The sequence below is a fragment of the Anser brachyrhynchus genome, assembly GCF_964034855.1.
Source record: "Anser brachyrhynchus genome assembly, chromosome: Z".
In the NCBI taxonomy this organism is placed as follows: Eukaryota; Metazoa; Chordata; class Aves; order Anseriformes; family Anatidae; genus Anser; species Anser brachyrhynchus.
The window spans coordinates 10,677,842-10,702,503 of NC_137697.1; the positions used below are offsets into that span (position 1 = coordinate 10,677,842).

The following is a 24,662-nucleotide window of genomic DNA, read 5'->3' on the forward strand; positions in this document are numbered from 1 at the left end:
CTATTTTCAGAGTGGAGCCACACGCTAACATCAATAATAAACATCTCAAATGCCATCACTTCTACAGCAGTTTTAATCAAAAGGTGGAAAACACTTCTCTAAGGACTATCTATGTAGTCCATTATTTGACTTGATTGAAAAACAAGTCATTACAAAAATGAATGTGATAATTATGTTTGAGATTGACCTGACATGGAAACTAGTAAGAAGAGGGAACATGTACAATGCGGCTGTTGGCTGAGTTTTGAGCTTTTTTGTGCTTTGTTATTTCTGTTCATCAAATCCCTCCACCCTCAGCCAAGACCTTGAGGATTTTATGTGTGCTGAGGTATGACATGGTGGTGTGAATAGAAGTTAATCCTTTAATACTTCTAATGGCAGAACAGAACAGCATGGAAAACAGTAACAATAGACACAACCTGAGATTTTTAATCTTTTCTTTACTGATTGTTTTGCAAATACAGAGTAGGACTTTGATGTATAGTTTGCAGAGCTTACAGTACAACTACAATTTATATCATCATTCATTTTTTGCTTTTTCAGGGACAAAAGTCAATAAAATACAAAATGAATTAAGTCCAACATGATAACAGTAGAATCATCATCATCTTCAGGACAAAGAGCATCAGCTGTCTTTGTCTTGTGAAGTGCTGTGAAGCAGGCATAATATCAGTGATGTCCCAATAAACCATAAACCTTCACACATACCAGCTTTCTTACAGCCATGGAAGAGAAAGAGGGATGAGAATCTCTTATCCCCATAATACCGATCATCACAACTACTGCTCAGAGTATACCTTACCTACAAACCATACTTGTGTCCACAGAGAAGGCAACACTTTGGAGTGTTTTAATTTCTAATCCTACTTTACAAATTTAAATTTAAACAACAGAATCAGAGCTTGTTGTAATTAGCTTGTGCAGACACACGACATTTTCATAATACCAGTATTCTACCACAACATAATGTCTTTAAGATAAAAAATGTAAGTGTGACATACAGATATTTGCACCACCGGAATATACTGAGAGCGCCTATTTTCCTTACTTCCCTGGTCTTCGGCACCATATTGACTTTTGTCCTCTTGCATTACACTGGTGCAAGTAAGAGTAGACACAAAATTCAAATATCCACCATGTATGACATTCTTCAAAGCACTCCTCCATGCTCTTGATCCAAGCTGAAGAGAAAGCATAACCTGTTGCACAGATCATAGCTGGTTATTCCCCACAACACCCCTGTGAGGTAGGAAGAAAAACATCCCCTTTTCTAGGAAACAAGACAGAGAGCACAGATGACAATTTTCAAGGCAATACGTAGAGAATTGGAAAAGCTAAAATGCGGGAGTTCATGGCTCCTCATTCTTTGTGTCAGAAATCAAGGTCCTGAACTCCCAGACATTATCAGGTCATCAGTCTTTTTATAAGCCATATATCAAGGATAATTATGGCTTCTGTGCGTATGCCAGCAAAGCATAGTTCAATGGAAGAAGCAGCATATACTTGAAGCTGCCCTCAGACACTTCTCCCATGCCCTATATATGCCAATAAAGTATGCTGTAATTAACTAATCAGTACTACGACTAATATAACATAGGTAATTGCAATAGATCAACACTTCATTTCCAATTTTCTTTAAGACTTCCCCGGCTATTTAAATAATTTTATTTCTGGATAAGTTATTAAATCTCCTCCCCTGTACAATAGTTTTTATATTCCCCTCTAAAAACATCATCCATTCTGGTTGATCTCTATGAGAGCTTTACGTGATGATGGACAAGAAACTTTCAGGGACCAGATCCATCCCCTCACAGTAGCTCTTTTTTTTTTTTTTTGCTGTGTGCTGCACCGCAAGGGTCAGAACTGTCACTGAAGTGTTTTTGTGGAGCATGGCAGACATCTCTTGGCTGCTCTGTCTGAAACCAAAATTGTTTCACAAAGCTGAAAGTCACCTTTTTATATAGCGACTTTCAATCTGCAAAACCCCTCTGAGTAGAACCACTTAGATCACTCCACAGCAGTAGAAATGGCCAAACATTGAGAAAATAACTTGTTTGGAATGAGGGAATATGCACAGGGAGTATTAATTGAGAAAATATGAAAAATAAGGTAGGTAAAAATGTTGCTAATCCTGGATATTCTGGAACACTTTGACCAATGTAGTTTCAGGCTTTGCACACAAATTAACTACCAAAGAAATCACTTGTATATGTTCAGTAATGAAATTAACACTAGTCTGTAAAAGACATTTCTTTGTCATGTGCTTGGCATTAAGGTATTGCCTACACATTTAGGCTATACAACAGCCATTATCACCCATTAGCTCAAGTCATACAGCTTAGTTATTATGGGAGTACTTTTGTACTAATGTAAAGGTGCTTACAAAGGTATTTTGTTTATTCCTTTGTGAGAAGAACAACAACATATTCTGGTATTGACAGGAGACTAACAAGGAACTGCTTAGAGTAATTATAACTCAACAAAAATAATTTCTCTAATCAACAGTTTTACTGCTGTAAAACCCATGTGTGGGATAAGACGAATTTTATAACTGCCCCATGAAAAATTAGTATGTCTTATACAAGGTTACTAGTGCAGTACAAAGGCTAGTACTGGAGCTAATATTGCAGGAGTTTCATATCTAGTTCCCTAGAAATGTGTTACATTCCTTCCACACACGCACTGAATACATCATCCATCTAGTATCAAAATTCCCTTCTACACCATACCCCAACACTGCTTATCATATTTATGATAGGCATATCAATATAATTCTTTGTGCATATATATTTTACATATTTTTCAGTCACTTAATTTCCTTCTATCAAACATCAAACATCAAATATATGTCAGGAATTATTTTCACTAAAGTTTTTTAAGCATTCCTATTTAGATGAATGATGGAAACTATCCTACCTGGAAAGAACACTGTAAAAGAACACTGTATTTTAACAGATGCAGACTTCCAGTATTTCTAATCAATTCATGCTCTGTATAACGATGATCCATTGTGCTAATCTGGGATGTGAGATCCAATGCTGTCATAACTGTGCTGCTTGTTTGCAAAAACAGTTGGCTTGTAATTAGAACAGTGAAAGTAAGATCTTTACCAAATAGCAGAACCAGTATGAGAGAATGACTTTTCATATTGATTGTCTCATGGTGTGCATTCTAGTTATCATGAGTTTGGGTTCCAAACTCTCTAATTTTTGCTGATGCCTTGACTCTTAAGTGGTACAAACTTACTGCTTCGTATTCCCTTCGGAAGCAATCTCCCAAATGCCCGCAGCATTTTCCTCCCATATGTAACACTGGAAGGGCAGACCTCACTCCAGAAACAGCCTTCATTTGCCTTTGAATGGAGGTAGGGAGAAGAAAAGATTATATCCGAAGAGTAAGAGCAGTTCATGTGGGACAACTGTACAGCTATCAGTTGTTTACAGGGGAATGGAAACATGTTTTTATCTTCCTCCTGCAAATTAGCCCCATTCTAGCTTGTACAATTTAAATAGAAGGGGTGAGAGCTGGACTGTGGGCGGTGCATGGCATCTTAACGCCATCAGACACTGTTGAAGCAGCAGATACATTCAGGGCTAAGGGCCCCACTGATACAAACAGTTTTGTCACAGCCTCATTAAAAGGTTCTGGAAAAGGGAAGTCCATATTCCTGATGGCTTTCTAGAGATGCATGCATTTGCTATACACCACTCCAGAGGAAAGACACATTACAGGAAAAGAAACATAGTAAATGCTGTAGTTAAAGAGCAACAGAGTGATTTGTAACTGAGCAACATCAGCAAAAGCAGAGGCAATTGTAAGTTTGCATGGTCATTTCCTGCATCTGTGTAAAAAAAGTATTATTTGGCAGAGAGACTACAAGGCATTTTTTTTGACAATGTTCACTAACATTTTAATATAACATTATTTGAAATTTAGAGAATAAATTCACCCTTCTATTAAAATTGGTAATGCTATGAAAGTAAAATTCCGTTTAGGCTGATAGTCATGGCCTGAGTTTAACTAGCTGGAAACTACTTACAAAGCCCTTAAAAAAAAAAAAAAAAAAAAAAAGGAAAATTGCAAAACAGTCATGGATTCTTCTTCACTGAGCTCCCATTTGGAAACAAGCCTTCTGGCAAGTGAAGCCCAAACTGTGCTGCAGGTTTAAATCTGCCTCATAGGTATCAGTTTTGGCGAAACCTATCAAGAAGGAGGGAAAAAAACAGAATAGTTAACATACAGATATAGCGGTACAACCTGTAGTTTCCTTCCACCTTTATTAACAATGTGCCACTGAAGAATAGAGACACTGTATTTATTTAAACCCATATACTTGCTTTATTTCAGATAAATGCTGCCACCACTAAATTTCTGATGCAGAAATACAAGACACACGTAGTGCTAGTACCCAGCCTCTAAATTTCATTTACTTTGAGTTGGGTTATTGATTTAAGAATGCAAGCAGGTTAATCCTGGACAGCTGAACCTCTACTTGCCCCTGTTAACTGTGTGGTCTTTGTGGAGGGCTTCCAGTGCCAGCAGGAATGATAGCTGAACTCAGGTGAAGCAGCAACTCAATTATACAACATACAGGATGGCGTGTGAACATCTCAAGAACAAGCCATGGCTTTGTTAATACTGAACCATAAAAGGCCATAGTTTGTGCACAGCAGGGCAGTGCTTGCCATAAACAGCAATAACAGAGGTAGCTGGAGACGGGCTGGTGCTTCAACCTTCACCTAGTCCACTTGCATTCATGCACCAATACACCTAATGATGCAGAGGCAACAACACAGATGATATTCAATACCTGGCTGAATCACAACATAATTATTAAAACAAGCATGCCAAAGAATCCTGAACTAATACTTTCCCTTCTTTGCTCAACTGCTACGTTCATCCTGTTTTTTCCTCCCAACACACCTGGAGATGGGATGCTGTGTGTCGATGGTAGGTCTGCACAGAAGTAGTCAACTAGAGTTGTGGAACATGCATATTAGCAGGCAGTGTACAATCGAATGTATACATATACTATATACCTACAGTATAATATAGGTATAGTGTACATATAGTGCAATACCTCTAATTTTAACTAATATTGATTTTAAAGTTGCCTTCTTCCATTCACATTCATTTTTATGTCAGGACACACATACTGTTTTAATTCTATAGTCATAAAATCCATTAGTTGTATTATAAGATATCCAGCAGACCAAAACTAAAACATATTAAGCCTAAATAGAATAGTGGATGAAGACAGAAGGTATAAATGGGAGTAATGCAGAGAAGAGTTCAGAGCAAAGAGCAGCATTGGTTAACAACTGTTTGAACCGTAACTGCAGATCTACATAACACCCTGAGGAAAACCTCTCCGCAGAAGATCCAAGCCTCATTAAATATATCCTGTTCTCAGCCTTATTTAAATGCCCCAGGATGAAGATCAAAAACAATTTGTGTGATCTTAGTCTTTCTAGAGGAAAGACAGTACCACAGATATGTGGCTCCTCGTTGGTTAGTGTGTCCCACTGAAACATCACATTCTGCATTCCTTCTGCCTCCTTATCCCACCTTTTTCACTTAATAGTACTGAACAAGCCAACTTACAAAAGAATGATATATATGGGCCTTTTCCAAGCACAGGGAAGGTTGTATTTCCAAACACATAGGGCTGTATTTCCTATACCAGTTTGATTTCTAAGTTATCCTTCCTCCAGCCACAAAATGTCATTGCCTATAACTTTATGAGAATAGTGACTGAAAAAAGCTTAACTTGTGAAGAGCGTGTTTAATATATCAAATGCTAAGGAAGTGTTTTCAGTGGATGTAAACTGTTCACTGATTTTTCAAAGTTCTGTGTGAATGAGGATAATAAATAGATGTAACAGCTATAGGTGCAAAGGAGCTGGAAAAAATAAACATTCCCGAGCTAGTTCCAGACATGTTTCAACATTTCCAACTCAAAGTAGGTATGTACCTCGCTTTATTTGGGCCTGTTTCTGCCTCACCTAGGGATGGTGCTACTGAGGTAAAGACAAAAGCTGGAGGATGAAGACAGCACCATTAAAATCTGTATTCTGCAAATAATGACAAAAGGCAATTAATGGAGGAGATTGTTTTTCTGCTAGATTTTGGTACTATCAAAACCTCAAGCGTTTTACATGTCAATGAACATATTACATTAAATGTAATGCCTGCACATTTGATGTAAGCAGCTGTCATTTGTGTGTACCACTATTGGTGTCTGAAAGGCTCTGATCCCCAGGAGTGCAGAAGTGTCATTGTGCCTGCTGAACAGAGGTGGCGAGAGCCCAGCACCGCTAAGAACTGGATGCAATTAGAAATGTTTGCTCTAAATAAATGTGATTAAATAAGCAGAAAAATGCTAACATAAAGAAAGGGATGGTCTGGGCTTGAATAACAAGAAATAATCAAGTCTGAAACACAGAAAGCCTCCTGAATCTGCTAATTTAAATACCAGCAGACTCAGGCAATTCGGTATCACTCTGCTAACAGCATAGCATTTGATAAGGGCTGAATGCGCTTGGCAAAGACTATTTTACAGTACACAGATGCATAGTTGCTACTTTCCTGCAGTACATCCTAAGCAACACATTTTCAATGTTATTTCACTTACAGAAAGAACAGCTGATCTTGGAAGCTGCAACAGGCTGTGCTAATGTTGAACAGGCAGTACTGGGAGCTGCTTGCCTTTGCAGTCTGGTATGAAGCCCCAGACCTGCTAAGAGGAAGACCCTAGCTGAGGGCACATGGCCTCAGGGACTCCCTAGAATTCAAGCTTGTTGACTTCCTGATTTCCAGCCCCAAACAATACTTTTCAGCTACACAGACATCCCTACGCTGATTTCGTTACGTTTATTTACAGCGAGCAGCTCTTTCAAGGGCTGATTCTGAATGATGCTGAGTCCCGGTAACTTCTAATGATCTCATCAGGAGTACAAAAGCAAGTTATTGTGCAGAGCAGAGCAGAGAAGAGAAGCGTAACTGTTAAAATAATAAAAGTAGCTTATCCCTTATTAACTCTTAATTATTTGAAACTGCAGATAAATGCAAACCACATTTCTAACATCTGCTTTTGTAGAAAAATCTGCTCCTACTGTGAGCTCTGTAGTGGGGATGATTGATAAGGAAAAAACACAACATCCATTTAAAAATGGATTCAATCCTGCAACAGCCCATTCCCTCAAAGTAGAATATATTTCCAGAAGCTAAAACCATGTCCTCTGGTATTTTGCACTCACTGACTGGAGCTTAGACTGTTGATTATTTTTAAACATACACTAGTCAAATGCTGTTCAACTACCTAATTTTTCCTTTGTCCTAGCAGATGCTTTTCCTAAACTCTGTATTATCTTTTAAGAACCTTTTTCGTAAAACTGAGCTCTCAGATTATATTTTAAAAAAGGAAATGATTTTTTATCTCTATTTTATTTCAGGTTAAGCAGACTTACTGTGATGATCTTTACATCTGCAAATGTATGGTTTCTCCGTCTGTTTTCTTACAGTCTCATCAAAGGTATAAACCAGCACAAGCCAAAACAGATTACCTGCCAAAGTAACCTACATGCTAGGCAGCAGTAAATATGATTTAAGCACATGAGATAAGCCAACACTTTGTGTTGCAGTAAAATTGAGGTTGAATTGTTTATTTTGGATATGATGCCAGTCTAAAATCAAGATTGTTGACTCTATATCCTTTTTCCTTTGTCATTTTCATGTTGCAAATGTCTTTTAGGTGATGTTTTCCCAAATAAGCAGGCTGTGAAAATGGGAATGTATAGCCAAATGTGTCTCAAAAGCCACAAACACTATAAAGCTCTCCCCTCCCGAAGAGAAGTAGCTTGCACAGGGAGAGATAGTTATATATGAAGGCAGAGTCACTCCTGAAATTCTCAATAGTAACAAACATAGAGATATGCTAATTTTAGTTCAGATTGTTCTATGCATTCACTGAAAAGCTGTAAGAAAAGGGATAGCTCCTCTTTTTCCACCTATTAGTTATGTTCCAAACTACTAAAACATACGATACAAAAAAACCCTGCTTTAGCTATACAGTATCCCTTAAGTTCCTTGTCATCAATATAGACAAGATACCTCATTCAGTGTACGTAATCGCAAGCACAACTGTTACTCTTGCAAAGAAGCCTCAGGCAGAGCCTTGAAATTTGGAAAAACAGACCAAGGATACTGCTTTCTAAACAACTGCTTACCACTGTGCTCAAGTCTCTTTATTTTCTCAACTTCAAAATTAAGCGCTGTAGGTGTTCACTGTTTATGAGAATCAGGCCCTCAAGGGTCTAACATCATGCAACAGTGACCCAGTCTTGCTGTCACTGACGTCAGTATCAGTTTTGCTGAAGATTTCAATCAGAGGAGGAGGACTGGGTCACCATGACCTGGAAACATGTTTAGTGGAAACAAAGAAAGATGAAAGGAAAGGAGGAAAAGCAGAAAGAAAGAAAATGGGAGAAAGGAAGTGTTCTTCTGTGCCATGACTTTAATAAACAAATCACGGTAGTTCACTCCTTCCATTTGCAGAGCTGTAGAGATTTCAGGAGTTTTTAAGGAGCTACCAACCAGAATGTAAAGTCAACCTATGCACGTACCCGGGCAGAGGTCAGCACAGTACATGGTTTGCAAGCATTTATGGAAGCTGCATGCTTTAAGATAAATACATAAAATTGCATAAACCAAGCAGCATCTACATTTTTCATGCCCACATATCCTTTAGTGCAGCTCATGATGTCATGCATGACCAAGGCAGCTGTACAAAGCAGACTGCACTGGAGTTTGTCTTCATGAACCAGGAAATAGGGTGGCACTGAAGAGTCCCTTCCAGAACCTGGTCTGACAGATCCCAGAGACACAGACAGCACTATACCTCTCATCAAGTGCTAACCCAAGGATCCAAAATTTATACCACTCTTTTGCAACATTTATAGGAAAGCACCAATGGGACAGTGGGTGGTGTTAATCTTTTCTTTGGTCCTAATAGTCCTAATAGTCTTTGGTCTACTAATCGTCCTAATAAAAATTTATTTGAACTCTTTGGTCCCCACTTCTTCCATTGCCTTCAACATGGCCTCCTGGAGTTTACTGCAGGTAATACATACCCAATTAAACATATACATTTATAACTATATATTTAGGCCACTTGAACCAAAAAGAAACCAACTCCTTCCAAACAAACAAGTTTGGAACATGTAAGGGATGGTGTCTTCTGATAGAAAAGTACTTTCCTGTAGTTTCAGTCTATTTAAATGGTTACTAAACATGACGCTCTTCAAATCCAGCCCATAGTTAAACCTCAAACTAAATACATCAGAACAATGCAAGTGACTGATTGCCATAGATACAACTCTACAAGGTCATTTTTATGCTTTGGTATTGGGTGCTAGCTGTTTGAGAGGTTGATCAGCTGAAGAAAAAGAAGCCCTGATACTGACATTTTAAAAAATGTATCATTTTTTTCCTAAATCATAGACAGAAGTGAATGAATAATTTCTTTTGCACACAGAATTGCTAAATATAGAAGCTTGCTACTACTGTAAATTAAAAAATAAAAATGACTTCCACAAAATGTTACATAGAAAATGAATAATAGAGCAAAGTGATTTTGTAGCAATTTCCTGCACTCTGCAGTCGCAGGTTACTCATATTTAACAGAACATTTTTTATTTACGGATAAATGAATATTTTCTTACAAGTGAACAGCTTTTTATTTAAAATATTTAAAACTCCACAAGAAAAGCATACACCATCACATTTGGTTGTCAAAAATGCTCTCTAATGGACATGGAATTAATTAAATTCCACGTGTTCATTACTCAGAATATTTTAATTATTGCCAATTGTATGTTCAAAGCCTTAATAACAAACTCTTTCACATAATAACTGTTCTTCATTCTTACATTTATGTGCCCTAGCCCTGCCTCTCTTAACTCTGTGAAGAGGAAGAGTACTACACTTCACTACCAAAAAGAATACTACACTTCACTACCAAATATTTCTCAACCATTTTAACAGCACACAAGGTATACCCGTCAGACTCACTGTCCTCACCAAAAGAGGGCTGACCTGCCCCAACTTTACAACACAGAAGAAAAAAAATTTTTGATATCCATGCAGGACAAGGCCATGACAAAACTGTATTTGTTATTGGCTACACCTACAGAATCAGTTACACTCCAGTGCACTACATTTTTCCATTAACAAGCCAGTTTTGTGTTAGCATTAAATGAGGCTTAAGACAGAGTGTGAAGGTAAAATGGCAGTGGGTTTATGGATTAAGAACAAGGCACTGGAAAAGGAAAGATATCAACAGTATAGTATCCCACTAAAACAGGAGCTTTGAGATGTCCCTGTCCATGGCAGGGGGGTTGGAACTAGTTATCTTTAAGATCCCTTCCAACCCAAACCATTCTGTGATTCTATGATTTTGTGATGTAATTGATTGGCAGTAGTAACCAGGGTGGATGCATGCATGTAGTGATCCCTGTTGAGAAGACTCACAGCCCCACCTAAATATAACATGAAAACTTAAAATTAGAGAATTAGGTAAACTTTGACAGTGGAAGTACAAACATTCAACCACCTTTCAGACTCCCTTTTCAGCTCACCAGCTCCCCTCTTCAAAGCGTAAAGGGAATTGAGGTTCCTTTTCCACACTGCCCTTTTTACTCCTAGATATTCCTCCATCTTTTCTGTTTTTTTTCCACCTGGATTCTAATACCATTACCTAATATAATCATATTAGGTTAGCCTTAAAATATCCCATAAACTCTCTTCCTGGGTAAATCTACCCTCACCTTTAAGGAAGAAACTTACTGTACCTACAAGTCTTGAGGGGATGATTATTTGTGAATACTCATCCAGACACCAGAGTATATTTGTTTGGGAATATATTTGTATATATTTGTTTGTGAAATGACTTACTGCAAAGTCACAGCCAGTGCTTTTCTTGATGTCATCCACTGATAGTCCTTCCCAGATTTCCACAAGGGTGAGCCCTTTCTTTTTGTCCACATCAAACACAGCCTGCCAGGTTCAAATAGAACACAATTAATTTTTTTAATGTATATAAAAGAAAGAGGAAGTGAGTAGTGATACTGTACAAAGTAATGTTCTGAAAAGAGTTACTTCAGTAACAAATGATGCCGTTAAAAACTGGTTTCACTTTTCTGAATGAACAATAATGATTTCTGCAGCATTTATCTGTACCTAAAAGAATCTAAAGTATAAGATATGTTGATTTTGTGGAAAAAATGTGCAACTGTTCTTTGCTGTATGAAATAAAGACTGTGCCTCCTGCTCTGATCTGGCACAAAGGAAAGGGGTGAGATATTCTCTGCTGCAACACAATGTCTACCAAGAGATCATAAAAGAGAATAGGGAAAGCCGTTTTCTCCCTCACCCTTCTGTTTTGTTTTTAGGCCAGCAGAGAGGTACAGGGTGGGTGATCACCTTATCAGATGATGAGCTTCTCCAACAGCTATTAAACACTCAGTTCTAATTTTAGTATTTTCAGAAGCTAGCAATGAACGAGAAGGTTTCTTGTTTTATTTTCAATAACAAGCCTAGGGAGAAGTGGCTGAAGGAGCAAAGGCTATTCTTTCTGACATCTTCACAAGACATGCTTTACACTTCCGAGGCTCACAAACACATCAAATAAGAACACCTGTAAAACAGCATGCGCTTTAATGGTGCCTGCCAGAGGTAAGTATATAGGTTGCAATCTAGTTGCCAGGGAAACTATAAGGTCTATATTAATTTTTCTAAAATGCAATCAGTAGGAAAAGTCCAGTGAAGATTGAACTGGGAGTGAAAGTGAAGTCTTATGCACCCACAGAAGTGTGCTGAAGCTCAATAGCCCTCTGGACATATAGGACTGATTTATGGCTTCACTAAGTGCAAATCACACCTGACAAATTTGGTGGCCCTCTAAAACAGGGTTACAGCATTGGTGGATAAGGGAAAAGCAACTAACGTCGCGTACTTCGACTTGGGCAAAGCATTTGACACTGTCCTGTATGACATTCCTGTCTCTAAATTGGAGAGACATGGATTTGAGAGATGGACCACTCACTGGATAAAGGATTGGCCTGATGGTCCCATTCAATGAGTTACAGTAAATGCTCAATATCCAGGTGGAGACCAGTGATGAGTGATGTCACTGAGGAGTCAGTACTGGGACCAGCACTACTTATCATCGTTGCTGGTGACATAAAGGGTGGGACTGAGTACACCCTTAGCAAGTTTGCCAATGACACCAAGCTGTGTGGTGTGGTTGATACTGGAGGGAAGGGATGCCATCCTGTGGAACACTGATAAGCTTCAGAGGTGGGCCCATGCGAACCTCACAAAGTTCAACAAGACCAAGGGCAAGGTCCTGCACCTGGGCCAGGGCAAACCCAAGCACAAAGACAGGCTGGGAGAACCCATTGAGAGTAACCCTGTGGAGAAGGACTTGGGGGTTCTGGTGATGAAAAGCTCAACTCAGCATGAGCCAGCGGTGTGCACTTGCAGTGCAGAAGGCCAACCATATTCCAGGCTGCATCAAAAGCATCGTGGCCAGCAGGGTGAGGGAGGGGATTCTCCCCCTCTGCTCTGCCCTCACGAGGCCCCACCTGGAGTCCTGCACTTAGCTCTGAGGCCCCCAGCACAAGAAACACGTGGAACTGTTGGGAGTGAATCCAGAGGAGGGCCATGAGGATGACCAGAGGGCTGGAGCATCCATCCTATGAAGAACAGCTGAGAAGGCTCTGGGAAGACATTATACCAGTTTTCCAAGTACACAGAGGGGGCCTGCAGGAAATCTGGAGAGGAACTTTCTATAAGGGCATGTAGGAACAGGACAAGGAGCAATGTCTCTAAACTAAAAGAGGGTAGATTGAGACTATACATGAGGAAGAAATGCTTTACTGTGAGGTTGGTGAGGCCCTGGCACAGGCTGCCCAGAGAAGCTGTGGATGCCCCATCCCTGGCAGTGCTCAAGGCCAGGCTGGATGGGGCTTTGGGCAACCTGGTCTGGTGGAAGGCGTCCCTGCCCATGGTGGGGGTTAGAACTAGGTGATATTTAAGGTCCTTTCCAACCCAAACCATTCTCTGGGACTGAAATAGCTCTTCTGAGTTTTAAAAGACAGGCTGGGTGTAAGGAACATCCACACTAGGAAGCTAGAGCAGAAACAGTTTAGAATACAATCTAAGAACTGTTGTGCATTTGTGTCATCTTTTAATAAAACAGACAGATTTGATGAGTGGTGACTCAGAAAATTTCTGCATGTTGTTTATTTTCTGTCAGCCTTTATTCAGTTCTTTTTTTTTGTACCTTACATTTGTATGTGGCCAGTTAGTAGAAAACTGCATTATAACTTGCCCATTTTCATTTAGTTTCCCTTCCTTTGTGGAGGAAAACTTTAAATGACAGTAGCAATATACCACTGGGTAAAAATAAATTCTATATCCACACCTTTGAAGTATTCTACTTAGTATGACGGATGGCTCACAGAGGGACTACTCTAAGCCTTTAAAAATGTAAACATTGATAATAAAAGGAGTACGATTACAGCAAAAATCCCAAGTCACTTATCCACTGCTGAAAAGATCCACTAATGTACTTTGAGCATCAGCAATATCAGATGCTCACAAGGACTTGCATTGGACAGTAAATTGCTTCACAAGTGGAATCAAGTAAGGACAAAAGAATTAAAGCCCTGCTACAGCTACAGGTCATATTTCCCTGAAAGTCTGTAGTATACACCAAGGAAGATGCTAATCGTCTGACACGTATGTGCTACAGAACCGTTGCCTTGCATGTATACTTGAGGAAAATGTGTATTCCAGGATTTGCACCTCATGAGGCGAATTTTCAAGTATACTTTGGGAAAAATAAGCAGATACATACTTTGCATACTTCTCATGGATGGCATCTCTCTTCTGAAGGCGTCTAAGAACATCATCTGGTATGTTTGATGTCAATGGTGAGAGATTTAAAAGGAAAAATGAGCCACCAGGTCTCTGGAACTGAACTCCAAAGGAATTTTTTAGCCTTCACTGGTCACATCTACTGAACATATTATTCACTTTTATGAAGGTTTACTGCTTTTACTGAGTTGCACTTCTTAGGAATAGAGGAACAAACTATTGACAAGAAAAGCATTTTACCTTCTCTGTAATGATGCGGTTTACACATTGTTTCCCAGTAAGTGGTAAATTGCATTTTTCCAAGATTTTATGGACATTGCCCTGTGTTAAACAATATACAGACAAATGTTAATTTAAAAAAACAATGCAACTTACTCACAATGCAAATATGTACTTGAAAAGGGAAAATCACAGCTGTAGGCATTCAGTGTTACTGAAACATTCACTGTATTCAGAATACTCTCTGAAGTCTATGGCACATTATACCTCTGGCAATTTGGGACAGTTGTAACTAAAACCCTAGATATGGGATGATGATGAATAGGAGTCTTACTGCACCACTGAGTGGGCTCCTGTGTTTAGAACCTCTGCATACTTCTGCTTAATGATTTGCAATGTGTGGATAAGATACACATGGGACCTCACTGATGACATATAAAGGACAAAAATTAGACAAAAATGACATTGTGGGCATGACATTTCTGTCTTATACTTTATTATGAACAGTATTTGCAGGATCAGCCATACACACAGGCATTTCAAATCCCTAGGGCTCAAGTGCCCAGTCATGCTTTGAAACTAGTAAATCGAGTTTCTTTTCCCACATTCAATTCCCATTTCCTCCATCTCTCCAGGAAAGCACAGAAGCACACTAAGAGGTGAGTGAGATATACTCATCTTCAAGTACTACAGAGAAGTTAGATTGTATTTATTTTAGACAGAATAAATTAGCCCGCATGTATGGTAGAAAAGAACGTATGTAAAGAAAACAGGATTTACTCTACAGCATTTCCTTTTTTAGGGCATCAAACAGCAGCTACTCTAAATATTGGGAAAAATATTACCTAATGAAAAAACATAGCTTCTGTCACAAAGTTGGCTGTGTAAGGTTTGGATGGTAGGGTTTTATGTTCTTTTCCCTCTTTTTTTTTTTTTTTTAAATAGTTCACAAATGGCTTTAGATCCTTCTAAATCTGCAATAGCTGCAATAGCTCCAAATGGATATGATAAAGATAGATTACCATGTTTTTAGTCAGGATTTTGTGAGCCTTATACACAGGTAGCATTAAGTGCACATTTTTCCTATTATTATATGAGTTTTTTCTCTAATTATCGATTTTCAATTGTGCGTTTCAAAACTCTTGGAGTACTGCACGTCCCATTTAACTATCTGAATGCAATACTTTTTAAATTTACAATCATCAATTTGTCTTAAGGCTTAATATAAATTGGGGAACCATATCTCAGCCAGTTTGATTCCCAAGTGATAACAAAACGAGCAGCGCATGTGCTTTTCAATTTATCTTTTTCAGTGAGTAACTATTTTTTCATTATAATTATATTGGCAAGATCCACATCTGGTATCAAGGCAACTACTCTGATGAAACTCGATCACTCTTTACAAAAATGACAACTTGTGATAGTATGTTACTTTCAATTGATCAACTTTTATCTTGTCTATCTTAAGGACCTTCCTGCACGTTTTTCTTAAGAGCCAAGGTTAACCTGCACTATCTGTGGTATCCTCAGTAACATATCAGGTGTAATTCTAAGGCATTGAATTGCAGTATCTCTTCTTGGTGTCTAGTTGAGACTGAAATAACATAGACTTGAAGAGCTGACAGCCTGAATGGCTCCTGTGACCCTAAGAACTGATATGTTCCAGCTTTTTAACAGAAGAGCTGAACATTACTGTATTACCAGTTGCCATGAAAAGTGACTTTTGGAACTCTTCCATCAGGACACTATCAGAATGGGAATCCAAATAGAATTGCATGATTTTTTTCTGTCTGAATTTCTACAGGATTTGCTCAGATAAAGGAAGAAAAGACTGTCATGTAGATATCCAAAGTCTTAAGGTGTTTCAGTCTGCTTTCTCTAAATTCTGTTACTGAAGAACCAAAAATGCTCATAATTTTCCAAACACATCAAAAATCAAAACTATTCACAATGACAGAAAAGTTTTCAATTCAGTGCTCTTACGTTTCAGCCATGTCTAAATCACATGTTTAAAACTAGTTTCCATTTTATTTTTTGAACGGCGTAGACAACTCATTTCACAATATGAAACAATTACCAGCCATTATTTTATTATGTTTTGCAAAACATGTCAATAATGTGGGGGTGAAGGACTTTTATTTCTCTTAGGCAGCATATAGCTGAACGGGCACAGGTGCACAGTGACTGTTCAGAGATTAAATAACAACTCAACACACTATTACTGTTCTTCACAGTTACGAGCAAAAAAAAAAAGTAATTTAGCAAAAAATACATTAAGAACTTTCATAACAAATTAGACTCAAGACCATTTGCTGAGTGTCTCACAGTGGCCTAAGCACATAGAACAAAAATTGAGCCACCCTTGAACAGGTATGCCCTTCTGGTTCCTGAGATGCTGTGACATATGCATTTCTTGAGCTAGAGACTGCTTCTTGTCAATGCTACTTAATTGTCACTGATGAACTTGAATTCTTAAAACAGTTTAATGCCTTTCATATATATTCAATACTTTGAGCTCCTATATCATCCTGCCAAAGATCCACAACTTCATTAGTTGGCTATGAAAAATACTTCTTGCTGTTTGAGACGTGCTTATTTCTCTTTTCAGTTGGCTACCTTTATTTCTTCTGTAAGGCAGTGACTAGCCATCCTGCATCCCCATCTTTATTATTTTACACAGTTCTACGCTACCCTGCATCAATGACATTTCTTAAAATGAAGTCTTCTACAAAAGTCATTTAAAGTCATTTTTCTTCCGTATCTTTGAGTTTTAATTTAATATAAACATTTTAGTAATTAAAAATTTAAACACTTTAGGGCAAAGGGTGATTAGTTTTATTTTTAAATAAAGGAAAATTGAGTACTGCTTTGAATGTGAAGACAGGTAATAGTTTCACCCCCATAAGTAAGTGTAAATTGTATTTTGCATGCATTGCAAGGACTCAGCCTATTGCTGTCTTTGAAAACTGCAAAATGTATACTCAAAGGAGTACACTCTTAGAAAAATGTATTTTAATGTTTAAGAAGCTGTCACTATTATAAAAACACTTGAAGGGGATTAAGAGATCCTTTACAACATGACAGATCACACAAAACTAACTGCAAGATCTACCTATTGCTGCAATTCTTGAATATGTTCATTGAAGGTACTGCATATATCCCGTAGCCTTCCACTGTATTTCAGTCCATCGAGTCTTGACTCCTGTTGATTTACAGAAGGCTTTGGTGTCTAATGATAGATTTCTTATTATTTACTTGGAAAATAAGATGACAAAAATGTCCCTAATCTAAAAAGCCAGCAGACATAACAGATTCTGACAGTACACGCACACATTTTTTTTTCACTTAGTAGCACACTGGGCTCTGAGGAAGAGGAAAGAGGGCTTCTCTGATGCTTACATATGGATGAAATAACAGTTTGAGAAAATCTTTGTGGTAAAGAAATAAAAAGGTGTAAATATAAGATCAGCTCTGTAAGAAGCAGTCACCTCAACAGAAGGCTTCTGACTTTCAGAACTGGTGTCAGAGGTGCTATATTTGCTTGTTCATCACCTCCCTGCCTTTCAAAGGAGCATCTAAAAAGCTGTAAAAGCAGATTCTGATTTTTGAACACTAGATTTCTATACTTCATCTTGTCCATTTTCGGACAAACAAGAAGCAGCCCCAAAAGAGGACAGGTAAGAAGAAAGAGCACTAAGAATACTGGGACCCTTCCATTTTAAAATACGGATAAAATTGAAAAATCACCTATGTAGATTAGTTTTGCAGTGCCTTCTTACAAAAGCAGAATAAATAATTTATGAAAGCCTGTAATAGGCTTTCTAGAAGTCCACACCAGGCACCCCATCAATATAAAGGCCCGTCTTATGTATATGTATACCAAAATAAATAAGTCTATGCCTGAACTGTTTATGAGTGAACCTGTGTTCCTATCTTTTTAAGTTTCAGTGTTCTTATTGACTAAAAACAACAATTAAACAACTTCCAAACATTGTACTGACAAAAGAGTTTGGTAATAGTGCTATTAAGAGATAAATTGTCATAAATAATTAGTGTGTGGACTCCGACCCTTAACTGAATTCTACAGTAACTTGAAGTCTAGCATAAATATTTATTCAGATGACATTAATACCTGAAATATTTATCTGAGCAAATGGATAATTACACACCCAATTTGGTGGGGGAGGAGGGACTGTGATAGGGATGCAGTCAGGATGCTTTGCACTTTTACTTATTTACACATGTGCACACAATAACTATCAGGTCATTCTCAGTTCTGCTGCTTAGAACGTGCTACTTGAGGACACAACGTAGTATGAATTGTCCAATTTCAAAAAACAAAAGTTAAAAAAACATGGAAAATGAAGATTCACTCCCTAAATCACATTAAAAAAAATAAAATAAAAAAAAAGCCAACCCCACAACCATTAATATATTTAGCTTATCATGCAAATTCCTTATGAATTCTGGCAGGAATACTGATCTTAAATACACACAGCTAATTCTTATTGCAGACACATAACAAAATTGGAATAACAAGCACAGAAATGAAATAGGAAGTTAATTTTTAAACATTTATTTTAGTTCTCCAAGAATAGAAGATTTTGTCCTTTGGCTCATTTTTCTCAGTTTGGACAATCCCACTCTTGAAGTTTCAAATGACAAGTTTCCTATGACCTTCTGGGGGAGACTGCTTACTTCTATAAGCCTCCCGCCATAAAGTCATCTCTAGATTAACCTCTAGCACATAATGGTATAATATGAAAGGCAGCCTGCATTGCATCATGCCAAAAATACCTGTTTTATCAAGCTGCCAGTACCACTATGACTGACAGCTTCAAAGGTAAATATCTGTCCATCATAACAAATATTTAGCCACGGGGAACCTCATTTCTCAAATTATTCTGAGGTAAAGAGTAAAATCTCTAGGGTAGCATCTACTGTAGCTCTGGCAATTACCACTCATTAAATATACATGAAGCAACTACAAAATGCGTGCAGCTTTTAAATATCAAATTAATATTTCATTTTTTCTATGGTGAATGATTAACTTACAAGAGTCAAGGAACCATACTAACCTATCCTCCTGTTGTATCCCCCTCATAACTAGCAGCAAAACTGTCAAATCCTCACAAAGTGACAGAAGAAGTATGAATGTAAGAACTCTTCTTTATTACTATTTTTTTTTCTTGCTACAGCACAAGAGACTTATATAGAAAGAAGCAGCAGAGCCTTACCTTGGCTGAGTGCTCCATGGTGACAACAACTTTGGTCTGGGCACTGGATACCAGGTCCATGGCACCCCCCATTCCTTTCACCATCTTACCCTAAAATGAGATTTTTAATAGAAATGTAACATTTCTACCAAAATGAAAAACAAAACAAACAAACAAACAAAAAACAGAAAGAACATATTGGCTGCAATGACAGGACAAGGTATTTATCTTTTTCCTGTGTAGAAAACCCACATTATCCATGACCACTGTATTCAAACACTACCAGAGCTTCCCCTGAGAGGAAACAGCTGTATCATCCTAGGGTCTATGTGATGCAAATAGGAGGAGAACAATGAGTGGAATAAGGACCCACTGCCATGTGAGGCATCCTGGGTGTAACTTACACCTGAACAGTGACAGTGGGAGCCCTGATGCTGAGGAGCAATTAAGCTAGTTCCAATGTTTCTAATACTGTAAAAACAAAGTGTTCATTCTCACGTTAGAAATCTCATTGTCTCAAAAGTAAATAACTGATTTTAAATGTAACAACAAGAACATCAGAGCAGTCTCCACCTGCCAGTTCAGAAAGACATTGCTTGTATCACTAGATTAGCATAAACCATTCTTTTTATTCCATTCCAGATTTATTTGGATGTCATTTCAGAACAGGGGCAATAAATGAGTTTGAATCAGTACTCACTTCTGTTTGTCCTTCAAGCCAAGAAATGCTTTCTGCCTCTGTGACTCATTCTTTTTTTACAGAGCGTCACAATTGCACCTGTCATCACAACAGCTGTATTATGGCTTGGTGTTCAGCTTTTCATAGTGCTGTGGCATTCAAGCCCTGACTGCTTCCAGCATCTTAAACTGAATGCGTCTGATCTTGGAAGATAAGCAGCAAGGCTTGCTTGGCTTGCCGGGCTCAGCAAACTTCTGATGGGCAATGACCTTGAGTACAATCTTCTACTAGTATGAGGAGTCACTTTTGGACAACAAACACCAGAGTACCCCCCAAAACCACAAGCTAATAACTTCATGTGTCACTCCTGAGTTGCTAGGGAGGGGACCTGCATGATAGGTAAAGTTAGCAGGAAACATGAGGCAAGGAATTTTGGAGATTAAAATCAACTATTTTGTCTCAAATATTTTGTATTCATTCTGTTTCAGCTGCTTGTTATCTGTCATTAAAATGAATGAAGTACAGAAATATATTGTATGCTGTTTTACACTAGGCCTAAAATTAAATGGTTAAACAACTTGGAAACTTCCTAGCATAAAGCTTTTCTCTTATGCTTTTGTTTATTAGTTATATAGTTCGGTACCATCAGCAGCCATGGCCCATGACACAGAACACATGGAAGAGACTTGCCTCATTAAGCTGTCAGGACAGCAATTTATTGAAAACCTCTTCATCATAATGAAGGCAATACACATAAAAAAAATTGTTTTGTACAGTGAAGAATAAATCATATCTTCCTTTATCTATAAACAAGCCCTTTAGATTTTCTTATATCAGAGTAATATTAATTACATTAACACTCCTATTAAATATTTCTTTGCAAACACAAGCCTAAAAGAGATGACGGGATTTATCTCTGTATTTGGCTTCTTGGCACAGATCATTCTCAAACCCACCTTGAAATACAGAGCTCTTACAGAGACTGCAGTGACCTCTCATCAGCCTGCCAGAGGGTCACTGACAAGATAATGCAGAGTAGCTGAAGACAACATATCTCCCCAGTAACTCAAAGTAAGTTTGCACCAAGGATTATGCTATCAACGCTTCTACCCTGGCAACACCATTAGTTCACTTTTCAGGACTCAGTTCTATTACCTAGTAAAGAGCTAAAGCAATTAGGAAACGTCTGAAGAAACAGCTGCAGATAAAGGGCAATGACAAATGTACTGCTGAAGAAGCTGTCATAGAGTAATCTGACAAGAGATTTCATTCCTTCATGTACGTGAGAACAGGAAAAAGCAAGTAGAGTTGAGAAGGACTTGAGGACCTTTAAATCACTGTATCTGCTGTTGTTCAGGCAAACATTCTCATCACTGTAGGGTGACTGGTAGGTAAAGCAAATTATTTAAGCATTATCTCCAAACAGCCAAGCATGCTTTTATTTTGAGGAGTATCCAATGGAGAAGAGCCTTACATTATTCTCAGTGTGAGACTTTGGTAGGTGCAAAGTGCCCTGTCCTGCACACCGTATTAGAACAGGGCCAGCTGCATTCTAAATTTGAATTAAAATACTCCAGTCAAAAATGTGATTCCCAGAAGACATTTTGTTTCTTTTTGCTTAGGAGAAACATGCAGACCAAATCAGTTTTGATATTTATAAACACTGCACATTTACAAGCAATAAAAAATTTGTTTCTTTTGAATTTTAATATTATATTTAATTGCCTCTGTCAAAAGTCAGACTTCCATTTCAATCCTTTAAAAATATAAAGGCAATCTGTCACAGAAAAACATTTTCACTTCCTGGAGACCACCTGCAACAACCAACACTGATGTGAAACCTCTGACAACAGCTAGGTTGGCTTGGTAATGCTGAACACTAACTGGGTTGAGAGCTATACATTTCACTTTAAAAAAGTAGAGACCATTTTTACTTATTTTTGACTGAACAGGCCAAACTGCAGATGGTAATTATTTTTTTTTTCGCTCGTCAACTTGGTAAGGCATTTAATAACAATGTTAATAACATACATAATGCTCACTTGTTTTATGTAACTCATTAAAAAGAATATTTCAAATAAGAAATGACTAAAGTGCATGTGCAAGTTTCCTGCTCCTTCTAAGCATGCTAAGGCCCAGCCTTTGCATGTTTGTTTTTCCAAAAGATGAGTTTTTTAAGTTCCCAAACACATTAGTGCTGCTAGCTTAAGAAACCAGAAGCAAAGACTTAGTTTATTGGCAGTGCTTCAAACTATCAGTGCCCTATTAAAAAAACATCTACTACTTCGCCAGCAAGAGCTTGAAGTGAGCAGAAAACGTGTTTTGAATTTGCCATGTGCTTCCTGAAAGGTCCAGCATTGGGAATACTTATAAATAGGGTTACACATAAGGCAGAAACAAGCTGACAGTTCCCTTGCAGCTATATTGTTCAAACCATTAGTTAAAAGGTCCAGGATGCAAGGAGGAATTCTGCCTTTTGCGTCATGCTCCTTCTTAGCAGTTCTTGCTACATCTCAGACCAAGTAATCTTTGGGTGCAAGAGGAGGACAGTCATGGACTTGATGGATTTTTATTTGTTTATTTCAAAGATATTCAGCAATTTTGCTTCCTGACAGCCATTTAAAATAAAATAGCAGGGGGGATTTCTTATAATGCCTATGTATTGCAAACCAAATTATTTGGTTACTATAGTGATGGGGCATTTTAAAGAAAATATTATAGAACGGTACATATTTTCTCATTTGATGTCTTCATATCTGAACAACATTTGGGTGGTCAAAATATGATGTTAAAGAGCCTGAGAAAGTCATTCAGCTTAACAGTAATTCCTAAGCAGAAACCTTTCTGCTGGTTTGATCAGATGGAGGCAATCTATAGGATTCCAACAGAAACTTGTGAGTACTCCAAAGCAGGTGAGACAGTCAAGAATTTTTTCAAGAGAATGAAGTTTTTCTACAATGATTTTGCAAGAAAGATACTAGAGGAAGCAGGTAACAGCATTTATATGGAAAGAAAGCAGCATTTATATGGAAAATCTAAACAGACTAAAGCAAGGTGACTGAAAGAAAAGAGAATGTCTCAGGAGCCTTCAAACACTATTAAAGTCTTGAATCCATCCTGTTGTTCTGCATTTTTCCTCTGCATTCCTGGCAGCAAGAACTTTTCTTCCATAGCTACTTCCAACATCATAGGATAAAAGGCATCTGAATTGGTCTGGTTAAGTTAAAAGAACATTATCTTTTGAGACAAACAGATATCCCATCAACAATGCAGCAAAGCAGATGTTAATGATGTGTTCAAGAAACAGTAAAAACATATCAGTGCTAAATGTAGAGTTTTAAGGATGAGAAAACAGATGGAAATAAAAGCTTGAATAATTCCATTTAAAATTTAATATCAAAGGAGAGGTAAGGTGAAAATGTATACCAGTTAGAAAAGGAACTGAGCTATCTCCCTGTCCATGTTGCCAACTGACCTAATTATGTATTAAATGAGCAGGATTCAGTCAGGTTTTCTTTCTTTCCATTACGTAAGAATACATTTACCTCACACATTGCTCAAAATTAGTAGAATATCTGTTGTAAAAAGCTTACATAACATTATGAATGCTTCTAGTTTAAGCTACAGTCCTTGTGTAGGCTTCCCATTCAGTCTGAATTTTGAAGCATGTCCCTGAAAAGACCTTGAACAAATTACCTAGGATGAGAGAATTAAGATTTCAATATTTAAAATTTGTGTTGATTTTAAAGGTGGAAACAAAGTTTTCAGACACATCCTTCACCTTCCTGGACTGACTACAAGCAGAATGAAAAAAACCTACAAACCTTAAACACAACCATAAGCAAAGCCATTCAAATGCTCCACACTTCACAACGGTGTTTACAGGGAATGCCCATAAGGTCTCCAACAGATGCAGACAATACAGACGTGGACTAGGTGGCAAGTACAGAACCCATGCTAATGTTGGCTTAATTATGAAAGAAATCATTATGTCTTGCCAGGGAAAGCTACTAAAATTCAGAACAACCAGAACAGTGTGAACTCCGCAGAAAAAAGCAGAAATGAAGGTAATGCAGTGGATACAGGATAACTCCATCACCACTGCCAATGGTGCTAATACTGCAGTCAAAGGATAAATCCCTTCCGCTCTGCCCCTCTCCTCAGCAGTACTTCTGGACTCCTAACACACCTTAGTTCCACAAGTCTTCTTCCTCTTCTTACAGCTACTGCCTGTCTTCACAGATGTGGTGCCTTCAAGTGACATGCACAGGCCATCAGCGCAACATGCAATATTTAACAGAAGTACCTCAGCAGCTGTTGTGGGTGTAGATTTATTTATTTTTTGAATACTAGCAGAGACCTTAGCTTTGCACAAAAAATATGTCAGTCAGAAGGTAACAAAAATACATATGCATAAATCTATTCTAAGTAAATAGAAATGTAGATCACAGTCCTTTGCCCATTGCTAGTAGCCCTGTTCTGTGTTTAAAGGAAAGGTATGCTTATAGTTGATTATAAAATGATAGCCATAACTCATCCTGTATTTCATTTTTCATTTCTTCAGCAAAAAAGACTAGATGAAGACTATCAAGAGAGACAGAGAAAGC

The 24,662-nt window shown here is 37.9% G+C and overlaps 1 protein-coding gene across 3 annotated transcripts in view; it reads right to left on the reverse strand.

Annotated features, from left to right (window-relative positions):
* Positions 1 to 420: 420 nt before the first annotated feature.
* OXCT1 (3-oxoacid CoA-transferase 1) overlaps positions 421 to 24,662 on the reverse strand; it is an 89,573-nt gene continuing 65,331 nt past the window's right edge. For 2 of the 3 annotated variants that reach the window (XM_080575019.1, XM_080575021.1), the window contains 4 exons: positions 19,398 to 19,487; positions 14,182 to 14,262; positions 10,954 to 11,055; positions 421 to 4,200 (listed from right to left, as the gene is read on the reverse strand). In XM_080575019.1, the coding sequence (XP_080431145.1) occupies positions 4,165 to 4,200; positions 10,954 to 11,055; positions 14,182 to 14,262; positions 19,398 to 19,487 (309 nt within the window). In that variant the 3' untranslated portion in view covers positions 421 to 4,164. Of the gene's footprint in view, positions 4,201 to 10,953; positions 11,056 to 14,181; positions 14,263 to 14,284; positions 17,363 to 19,397; positions 19,488 to 24,662 lie in introns of those variants that run through there. The other variant, XM_080575020.1, reaches the window with a different exon arrangement.